The 11,649-nt window shown below is 34.9% G+C and overlaps 1 protein-coding gene across 1 annotated transcript; it reads right to left on the bottom strand.

Moving 5' to 3' along the window:
• Positions 1-1,640: 1,640 nt before the first annotated feature.
• Positions 1,641-11,264, bottom strand: HNRNPU (heterogeneous nuclear ribonucleoprotein U). Its single transcript, XM_044674978.1, has 14 exons — positions 11,186-11,264; positions 11,000-11,111; positions 10,840-10,913; positions 8,601-8,740; positions 8,115-8,214; positions 7,632-7,744; positions 6,803-7,066; positions 5,976-6,095; positions 5,500-5,628; positions 5,069-5,237; positions 4,539-4,793; positions 3,941-4,125; positions 3,215-3,286; positions 1,641-2,746 (listed from the first exon to the last, which is right to left on the bottom strand). The coding sequence occupies exons 1-14, from the start codon at positions 11,262-11,264 to the stop codon at positions 2,693-2,695; spliced, it is 1,866 nt and encodes a 621-aa protein (XP_044530913.1). The 3' UTR covers positions 1,641-2,692.
• Between the last annotated feature and the right edge of the window lie 385 nt (positions 11,265-11,649).

Genomic DNA, 11,649 nt, shown 5'->3' with positions numbered 1-11,649 from the left:
ACTATATTTGCAACTGCCAAGACCAACCATTGCCATCTTTTACAATTTGGCCTCTTGAAAATTGTAAACTAAATGTAATTTTCCCGTTCTATCCATCATTTGCAGAAGTCAACGTATAAGGGAAAAAATTGTATTGGGTGGATAACCCATTATAAGTCCCTGAATTATTTTCATGTAATTTGTCCTCTAATTGGGGGGGGGGGGGTCAAAAATTCCATACTTTTCTCTCACAAATCCACTCACAGGGTTCTTAATCCAACTTTGGTGAAATGCCTAAGACTATAAATCCTTATCTCCCATATATAGTGCTTTTATTTAAAAAGTTCCAACCAAGTTTTGTTTTTCTGGTTGGCAGGCAGCTGCTTATTACCCATTTTGTGAATAGGATGACTGTGCCAATTATCACCAGACTTTTAAGACAGAAGACCATGTCCAAGTCTTGGCTGCTATTTAGACAATTTCCTCCCTGAGCCAGTTTTTTTGTTTGAAGATAATTCTACCTTCTCTCACAAGTATTGAGTTAATCACCTGGCAAATTAGAATGCATGCAAATTTGACTCTTGTGGCCCTTCCTGTTTCTGAAAAGAAATTAAATATCAACATAAAGGGAAGATGATTTAATTTGTATTGTAATGTCTTAAGTACGTGAAATTGTGAAAATTTGAGATTTCCAAAAGCATTAAATGAAATCTTGGTTAAGACATCACAAAGACCCCTCCCCCCAAAAAATCATTGGGCTTTCCCCCGTAATAACTTAATGGGAAAAATTACAATTTAGACAATAAGTGAACAGTGAAACAAATCCCCGTCTTATCTACAGCCAAAATAATCCACTGCTCCAGTAACTTATGGCCCTTACCATTGCCATCTTTAAATATTTGCTAGGGTCTTCTCAACTAGGAAAGGTGATGATAGGATTGTTTTTGATCAACTAATTTCAAATAAATCGTAACCCACCACTTATAAAAGAAATGTTCTAAAAGGGATTCCTAGCCTTAAGTTTTATATAAAACAACTAATACCAAAAAAACCCTATTATAATTAGAAATTCATTAAAAGTAATGCTGATTAACAACCTAAACTGGGAAAGAAAAACTCGAAGTCAAATTTTAGTTCTACAGTTTGACTCCTATTTTCCTCACTTCATAGTGAGAGTCCTTTAAAATTTGTGTTCTGTGCAAACCCAATAAAATTACAATTAGGGGATCTAATTATCACATAGCTAAATATTAAGTTAGCAGTGTTGTGTAGTAGTGAATCAATGATGACTGGCTCATATGATCAATAGCTTCTAAAAGCAATTGTTCCCATACAGCGGGTTACATTGTACTATAAATACATTTGTGGACAGCAATTTTAACATCTTTTAATATGTAATGATAAAACAGTATTAACTTCTCCCAGCCAGTACCCTTTCCCCTCCTAACATTTTAAAGTCTTGGGGGCGGGGGGGAAAATACAACTTTACATCAGTATTTCTAAATAAATCAGTTGCCAGTACACATTTAAGTTTTTAAAACCTAAATGTTCCAAGTGCAGAGAAATGAAGCTGTCCAGAAAGCACACACTTATAAATTTCTCCCCCTTTGGGGAGATTTAACGGGATTTTGGACCTTGATGGCGAGAATCCCAAACAAGAGTAAAATGAATTCATTTTATTGCAAACAAACGTCTAAATTAATTTCTCCACCCACTTTCTTTAGAAAGAAAAAGAAATCAGCAGGCTAAGGAGATACCCATTCAAGAACTGACATGATTAAAAATTAGATATAAATGGGTGACTCACAATTTCATTAGCTTACAAAGATGGTGGAGTTAACTACTACAAGCACACTAGGTATACAGTATTTTGTGGGAGAAGGGGTATACAGACATAGCTAACTTCATATAGATCCCATTAGACAACTGGATTTACAACAAGTTTTGTTTAATAAGAAATGGGCAAAGCCAGCTTTCTTTTCAGAATCAAAATGCAGAACAAATGGAAAAAAATTATGGTGTTGTACCTTCACAAGTTTGAGCCTCCACAGATAATGCAACCGAGTTTTACATTTAAAGAGCCCTTCTACATACACTCCATCTTCCCTATTTGGCTCCAAGTTTCACCTTCACCCCCAGCTATGCCAATTCCATTGTTATAAAAACCCATCCCAGTTATTGCCAAGAACTACTGCTTAGTTTACCCCCTCCTCTACCCACCAAACTACAGAGAGGATGGAGTGTAATGTGAGCAGTACAAAGTCGTGAAATTCATGAGGACCACTAAAGCCCTTACATGAATCTGGTTGCTAACATTTCTATTGTATTGTGACAAATGACTCCCGACTGTTATTCTCGGTGAGAAATGGGGGGAGTAAATCTTAATAAAAGACACCAGGTACAAAGCAACATTTTACTTTTGTTGTGGTAAAAAAAAAAAGTCACATTTTACAGATAAAATGTAGAACCCTGAAATACTGACACATTCTCTTATCGTGCACAATGCTGAGGTTCTCTTACGATTCACTTTAAAACTGCAATTAAAAATGTACAAAAAAGAAAAGAAAAAAATCAACCCACAAAGCTTCTAAAAAAGGAACCCGCAGGCACTTCCTCTTGTGGAATGTTTAAAAAGTTAGCCTACTAAAGAAAACAGTCGACTTCTTGTGAAGGTTTTGGAGAAATATGTATCAGTTCGTTTTTATTTGGGTATTCAATAATATCCTTGGTGATAATGCTGACTCCATGGCTTCTGACCCCAGAATTGCTGCAAGAGAAAATTTGTTTTTTTTAAAGAAAAAACACATCAATAAGCCACTCAAGTTGCTTTTAGGATATGACATTGAATCTAACGCAGAGCAATTTGTCTGCTGAGAACAGATTAGACCTGTCTTACCTCAGATTTCATTAAAACACCATATTTAATTATAGCATTAATATCCCCAAATGATCAACACATTAAAAAGGGCACATCAGGACCTGGTTAGCTAAAACTAAATACCAAAAATATCAAATAACAACTTGTTAACTATCAAATTAGGCTATCATTTGTTGTACCTGGAGATGAATTTTGGGCAGGAAGAACTTCCACAAAACACTGGCTAGTGCCAGTTTAGGACACTTCACCATTGCATTTTAACATTTTGGTAACCCAGTGGAAGAGTTTTCAGGACTGATCTTGTTCCAACTCAAGATACAAATAAATGTCAACTGGTAAGTGCATAAAATTACTTACACCCTGCTGCCACTGGTTGTAGCCCTGAGATTGATTTTTGTAGCCACGATTGTTTCCTCGGCCTCTGAAGTTCTAGAGGGAAGAAAAATTAATCTGAGTATTGCTAACAAATACAGTCATTTGTCCTTGTACAACATGTTCCATGCTCTAAAATGTGTGGGAGGAGGTCACTAGATATTAAAAACAAAACTAATATTCTATCAACATCTTAACTTGGAGTCTAGAGAAACAGGTCACCTAACCAGTATTAACTGAACTGAGATATGGGCTCCTCCTACTGGCTTCTTGAATGTCTCATTACAAACTATCTCAAATTTGGGCCAATATGACATTTAAAAACCCTTAAAATTCGGTTGCCAGCTAAACCCACTAAAATTTTTTCAATCAACTCTACCTTCTGTTTGATAGCTTCTCATTTTAGATCTGCAGGCCATAAGAAATACTAATACTAAAGGATAACACCTTCACATCCTTCATATTACAGGCACATTTAATTCATGTTAATGTGAACATTAGATTGCTGAGCTTCGTAAAAACAAGCAAAAATTAAAACATTTAAAGTTTATGGATACTTGTAGCAACAGAAACAAATCTCAAATATAGTACTTTTCAACCCTCATTAATGTGCAATTAAATTGAAAATTTATAACTATCCTTTAAGATACACCCACATAACAATATGTACAGAAAGCCAATCTAGTGCTTCTAGATATTAGGAAAGATTACCTGGTTGTAGTTCCCCCTGTTGGGCATTCCACCTCTGTTGTAGTTGCCTCTGTTTGAATATCCACCTCTGCTGGGAAAGACAGGGCCACGAGGGTATGGATAGCCAATTCCTCCACTTCCTCCTCCTCCACCACCACGCTGTGGCATATTTCCCCTCCTATTATAACCACCACGATTTCCAGGAGCTAAAGAGGGAAAAAAATTTTAACCTCTTTATACAAAGACACAAAGAGCAAACTAAAAATTTTAACACTACAATTTAAACAGAACTTATCAATCATTTTAAAAATAGGTCGTACTACAGACTAAGGTTTAAATTATAATGCACTTACATGATTTATTCAAATTTAGAGTTTAATGTCAGATAACAAATGGTTGCTAAGGCAAAACTTAATACCAGGATCTAATTCTCAATACTAGTATAAGCTCAGATAAAGCAAAATTTCAATGTACAATAACTTCCATTAAATAATTAACACACATTATCCTTTTTTCTGCTCTATGTTATAGACGGAAGATCAAAATGAAAATATTTCAACACATTCCCGAATTGTTTCATTTAGCTGTGAAAAACTTAGTAGCAAAAATTCCAACTCACCACCTCCTCTAAAGTTTCCACCACGCATGTTAAATCCTCCACGTCCTCTATGACCACCTCCTCTATTAAACTGGTTTTTGCCACTCTTATTCTTATTGCTCTTCTTTGAGCCAGTATTCTGTTTCTTTTCTGGAGGAAGAGATTTTTTACTTTCTTCCTTATACTGCTCCAACAGCTTTTGGGCTTCTTCTTTTTGCAGCTCTACATAGGTTATTTCATCAAAACACTCCGCTACCTCTGGCAGTGTAAAGTTCCCTATAAGTGAAAAAAATAGAGTAAACATACAAATATAAAAATCTAATTCCAAAGATTTTATCCCTTTTAATTTCCTAGCTAGATTAAATCTCTTTCTAGGTTAAAAATTATCTAAGTTAATGGATAAAGTGATGATACCAAAATGTACACAATATTAACAGATATAAAAAAACTTTACAATGTTCTTGCATTGAGATTACAAATGAACTTTCTTGTAAAGAACTAAGCATTTAAACAATGCCCTTTAAAAGGTATCAAAGACAAAAGTTTCATGCCTTTCATTTTGAGAACTGCATGTTCTGGAAGATCCTTTCCCTCCACCTCTGCCTTCTTCTGTGTTCTTTGCTTGTAGTCTTCATCTTTTGGGCAAACTACCACAGCTTTGCGTTGAAAGCCTGCAAACAGGCACATTTTTCTCCTCTGGGCAGCTGCAGACACATTTGTCTAGAACAAAAGTTATATAATAATAAATCTGACAGCTTTGGCCAGCTGCAAAGAAAAAACTCACCCATTTGTTATGAACATTATCAGTATTTAATTAAGGCCATTGTGTATAGCTATTTGCCGAGTTCTATACATGAAAAAATAACCCTTTTACCAACACATCATTCAAAGAAAGAAAATCCCTGATTTGCTACAAGTTTTAGACTTCTAAATAGCCTACTTGCAAGAGATGAAAAACCCTAAATTTAAAACCACAGCATACCTGATCCAGAATAAAGTTCCGCTTCTTACGAGCAGCTATCTCAATGAATTTTCCAAGACACTGTGGGGCTCTCTGCAACAGCGTGTTCAATTTTCCAGTATCTGCCATCTGTCTCTTAAAGCCTGCCACCTATAAGGAGACATTTTCTCATGAGTTTATTGTAAGAACTCACCAGATAGTTAATCTAGGAATCAACTTAATATCTTAACTTACTTGTCCTTTCAAAGTCTTATAAAAGATAATTTAACTTCCAAATAAACTCTAAAAACAGTGCAACTAATATAATGAAGTTAATCCTAAATTATCACTTATCTACACATTAAAAAGTAGGTCAAAAGTTGAAAAGTCTGCGTTAAGAAATAAATTTCCTATTACTTATATGGACACAATATAGTCAAATAGTCAAAAAGATTTCAAATTACTATATCAGACTTTCTCTAGACTATGAATATCTGACTTCTAGATATATTACTTACCATCATTTTATCCATAATAGTGTTTGTTCCCAGAATATTGTATTTACCAGGATTTTCTGCTGCATGCTTAGTAACCCAGGTGGTTTTTCCAGCTCCTGGCAAGCCAATCATCATCACAACCTGCAACCAAAAAACAAAAATGCTAACTTGCTATCCAACCATACCAAAAAAAAAAAAAAAAAAAAAAAAAGCACTAGGCTGACTTAAAAATTAAATTGTTTAAGAAATTAGAATGTTACCATATTGTCCACATGTGAAAAGGAACTTGCATGCACCCCTCTGAAGTCAGTACTACATAAAGGACTTACAAGGAAGTACACTAGAAAATGTCATTTAAAATAACATCCTTGAATATGCTGCCATGGAAAACTTTTCTGTATCTTAACTCAAACTCAATCATTCACTAAGTAACCTTAAGGTAATTCATTTGGCCTGTTTTCTCACCTATAAAATGGGCAAGAGATTTACACTTGTTCACAACCTTAGAAAGGTTATAATTATCAAGTGCCTGGAAAACTAGGCTTTTTGACAAATTAACAGGCTTTTCAAAAATTAAACAGATTTTATACACATACAAGCAAAGGAAAAAAAGATTACTCTTCTAGGAATACAATCCCCATTGCTCTTAAAATGCATTAACACTATAGTATTTATATCATCTAAAAGATGTATATACTGGGATAGAGAATAGAAAATTAGCAGCTACATTTAGAGAGAAATTTCTGAAGTTCAGACTACTCCACTAGTACCAAAACTCTACCAAACAATATAGAATTGACAATGCAGTCACTCAAGCTGACTCTGAAGACAACAGAAATGTCACTCACTTCACAATCTTTCTTCTCATCTGGTCCTTTTGGCCCTCTAACTCGATCATCTAAGGAGACATTCTGTATGAAAGTATATTCTTCAGGTATTGGGAAATATGGCTCTTCCTTCTGACCAAAATTAAACTCAACTGCACAGTTATGGCAGAGAACATGAGGGAAGAGAGGTCGTCCAGCAAGAACTTCCTTGTTAATTTTGAAGGCAACACCAAGGTCTTGTCCATTCTTTGCATAGGAAAGCTCCACTTCTTCGCCTTCAAAATTCTGTTAAAAACCATTTCAGTTAACAAGTTTATTAGTTATCAAAATCCAGTGAAGTTTTCAAAAGTTAACATTTTAATACTAAAACTCTAAATGATTTAAATGATAAATGATTCCAGATACACATGAACAACTTTCTGAAAATTATAAATGGCATAGTGTAAATGTCAGTATTTCATTTTTTAAACCCTTACCTTCTGTCTTAAAAGTGTTCACGGAATGGATTCCAAGATAGAAGAGTGATAAAGGCTTATACAATTAAAAGTTCAGTGATTTGCCCAAGGTCACACAGATAGGAAGAATCTGAGACCACATTTGAACCTAGGGCAGACCTCCCACCCACATGTCTGGCTCAATATACACTTTAACACCTAGATTCCTAAAAATGTTGTTTCGTGACTTTTCTGAAGAATGTATAAAATTACTATTTGTAAAATTATTAAACTATCCCAAACTGCTACACATATCAATTACTCTTAACAAGGACACTCACTCTTAAGAGTACTTTTCTAATCTACTTCTAATGATTTAAAAACATTAAAAAATTGTATTTACAGCTACAACTTACAGCAAAACATGAAATCACATCATTTTCATCAAACTTGTCCCCATAGTCTTCAGTCTCACAGTTGCATGTTTTTATTCCTTTTAGCGAATACCCATAAGAAAATTCTTCTTCACCTAAAAGTAGATTGGTTTGCAGTTTTTAGAAAGAATGAACTAAAATTCAGTTTAAATTTACATTTTAATTGATATGGATGACATTTCCCTTTCTTTTGAGGTAAAAAAAGAAAATTTAAAAAGCAGGATGGTATAACCAAGACCCTGCTTATTATAAATTCTGGATACTTGATAATCTTAATTATTCTCTACTTCTAGATTTTCTGAAAGCAGACAGAAAACTATATAGGAATAGATTATATGTATGCCAATATGGTACTACAGAAAATTAACCTATCAATGTGAAATTAAATATCTATAAATTTAAGCTAAATTGTGATGTGACCTATTTGTATCTTATATACAATGGGCACACAGTTGAGGCTCTTACCAAGTAACATTCCACTGGTTGTAAGTGACCAGCCAATCCGTACTTCATGTATGTCAATATCTTTTGTATATAAATGCCTCACTGGGATCTTCTCTGTAACCTAAAGGGGAAACAAATCACCAAGTCTGTATACATACTAGGAGAAATCTCTGGATCTAAATTTTTTTCTGCTGATTAACAAATTTAATGTTACTCAAATCACTGCTCTGTGATAAGATAGAACAAGCTTTTTCACAACACAGTTGTGGAATTTAAATTCATTTTATGTTTCATTAATAGATTTTGATTAAAATACTTTATGTTCCCCATTTGTATTGTTAAAAACATTTAAGTCCAAATTCTAGCCTCTCTCACTGATCATTTTTTCCATATTTTATGAAAATTCCTTTTGTGGCCCACAGAAAAATTAAATTAAATTTTAAAGTCTACTTAAGATTTTAAATTGCCAAATACGGAAGGAAGACTTAATACAAAATTTGATTTTACCTTCATCTCAAAACAAACTTTGCCTTTTGAAACTCCATAAGAAGCTCTTCCACCAGCCCAAAGAAAAGCAAAACTCTCCATAGTTAGTGAAGAAGCACTGAGACGGTCTCTTGAAATTTTAAAATGTAGATCACAATTATCTGTAAGTATAATAAATACCCATTATTTTCTTTTGCCCTAATTTTTAAGTAAAAGAACCATAAACAAAACCCCAAAGCGTTACAACTTTATTGATGCTTCGGTAGACTTTACATAGGGATGAACATTACTCTATCTGAACTTTTCAAAGATTAAATATAAGCCCCACTCCCACCAAAAAATTCATGTGCCAAATTCTGAATTGAATGTGTCAGATTAGACAAAAAATAAAAGATAAATCTCCATGGTTTTATATATGTACACTTTAAAAAAAAAACCACTTAAGACAGGTAATGAAGACAATGTGATGTTCATACATACCTGCTCTGCTCTTTACCTTGATTTAGAGCCAAGCAGCAGAGGATAGCAGGAAATCACAAAGTGAAGCATGCCAGAATCAGGTAGCATTTACCAGTGCCACAACACAATTGAAGGTAGGGAGGCCATGACCAACTGGTTTAAAATAGGGTGTGAGTTGTGGGTCTCAGCCCTTTATAAATATTAAGACTACCTTAAGACCCAAGGTCCTAAGTTTTCTTGACAAATTTGTGAATGATCTCTCCAATTTTCAAGACAATATAAAAAGTTACTAAATACCTCCCCCACAAGATCATAAAAAGGATATAGCTAATCTCTCCATTATTCAGAACCTTTGCAGGATGAAATTTGTTTGGGGGCTAATATTACCTTATTAGCAGTTTTTGACAGGTATTAGAATAGAATAGTAAAATTCTCTCAGGTAAGTTTTTTAACTTATTAGATAAAATAGCAGGTTAAAAATCTCTTTGGTTTATCTCATTGTATTCCTCTACTCTTTTAGTCAAACAATTTAATTAGAATACTCCACTCCTTTGCCAACTGATCTGGATGATTTTTTCTCTTTATAAAATGGAGGCATCATAAGTAAATTGTCCTTGTTAATCCTGTCCTCTCAGTTTACAACAGAAATCAGAAAACTAACCCACACTGCAGTTTTCTAAGGACCACCACTTTCTCCAAGTCCATTACTTTGGACTCATATTTAAAGAAACCAAAATTTGAACACTTTTGGCCTTGAAATGGAATAATCTCATTAGTAATATTCTTCTACCCAACCTAAGCTCCAATTCCCCTTTCACTGATCCCACTAAAAATTTGCATTTAAGGGTTAAAACAATCCCAAGCTTTAAAATGGTTTTTGAGAACACACCTTCCTTCCCTGAATATCATTTCCTATTTCTTCCCTTTGCATTTCAAATAAACCACCTACATTAGCAAATTTTGACGAAATAAATTAAATATATATTTTTAAAGACACACAACCACTAAAATTAACTGAACAGACAGCCAAGGCCCACTTATAGGTTTGCAATGCTTCCACATAATGAATTACAACCCATTGGGTAAAAGTAGCAGCATTACATTGCTGCCCTTGATACCATTCGCTGCTGAAGAAAGCTAGTGGCCCAGAGATAGCCACTGCTGCTGCCCCAGGTCTTTGGAAGACACCAACTTATGTTTAAAGCAGCAGCTACTGAACTGCAATTGAGAACAAAACAGCAGTTATTGAGAAAATAATGTTACAGTTTGTTAGAAAAAGGGAATATACTTGTGAATTAAAAGGGAAAGTCATTAGTAAAGGTAATTCCCAGTACCAAAAAATTTGAACAATGGAAGTCCTAAATCCATTTAATGAAATTTTAAGAATTTACCACAAATACTAGTCCCATTAAGCTCAATTATTAATTTCCCACCAAGAATACTTACTATAATTTTCTCATATACCTAACAGGACATGAGAATATGCTTTACAAATTCTTTTTCTACTCAAGTTAATCATCTATATATTCCAAACTTCAAGGAAAAGAAGCACACCTCAGTTGCTATTGGGTTGCCAGACCAAGTATATGACTAAAATTTTAAAATACCATTTTGTTTATGCCTTACCTAGTGATTTCCATGTGGATTGTGGTAACCTTTATTTTAAAAGACTAGCATACAAGTTATTAATCAGATTATTTCTACACTTTTACAAGAAATTTCTCCATAAATGCGAATTTCCTAAAACAATAAAATTTCAGTCCTATGCAAAATTAAAAAGACTGGAAAAATATTCACTTACAAGTATCAAGACAAACCACTGTGTCATCAAAATGTTCATCTTCCTCTTCAACCGGAGGCTGAGGAGATTTAGCTCTGAAAAAAGAGAATACCTCCTGATACAGCTTTCTCATCATTTGAGATTCATTTGGTTCAGTGAAGAACAGATAAAACTTCCCTACCTGCTGTATTTATTTTCTTCAATGTACTCAAAATAGCCCCGGCCATGATCTTCACGAGGTCTTTTAACACCTCTCTTTTTGTCTCCACCTTTCTGTTCTGTTTTGCCATCTCCTACAAAGGTTAGGACATCTTTTTAAATTTAAAAAAAAAAGGAAAAAAACCCGCCAACCCCAAAAAATAAGTACGTTCCATCAGTAATTTGCAAAGCTTAAAAAAAGCTTGCCGTGTTAACCTGCGTCTTTTCCGGGTTTTAATAAATCCCATAATTGTCCAACCATTTATTAACTTAAGGAGCAGAAGGATTGGAATAGGACTGAAGTTCGTGACGCAGCGCAAAGATAGCAAAATCTCCCAGGCTACTCGATGATTCCAGCGAGCGCCACATAGAATAGCGCGGAATAAGCAGAGCCCACGTGTATCCCAATGAGAGCACAGAGAAGGGAGGAGGAGGGGCCCCGAGCTTCTTCTCTCCCTCTTCCTTCCCCTCCCCCCACCCTGGCCAGGCCCGCGCTCCCCGCGGCCGCATTGTACGGATCGTCGTTCTAACTCTCCCCCTACCCCACCCTACCCCTACCCCCTCCCCGCCGGGACCGCCAACCGGAAGTGACGTCACGCCAGAGCCCCTGCGCTCCTTGCACAATACGGCGGC

This window comes from Gracilinanus agilis, chromosome 4 (genome assembly GCF_016433145.1).
Source record: "Gracilinanus agilis isolate LMUSP501 chromosome 4, AgileGrace, whole genome shotgun sequence".
Classification (NCBI taxonomy): Eukaryota; Metazoa; Chordata; class Mammalia; order Didelphimorphia; family Didelphidae; genus Gracilinanus; species Gracilinanus agilis.
The sequence above is the reverse complement of the archived record's forward strand: the minus strand, read 5'-3'. Positions and strand labels throughout refer to the sequence as shown.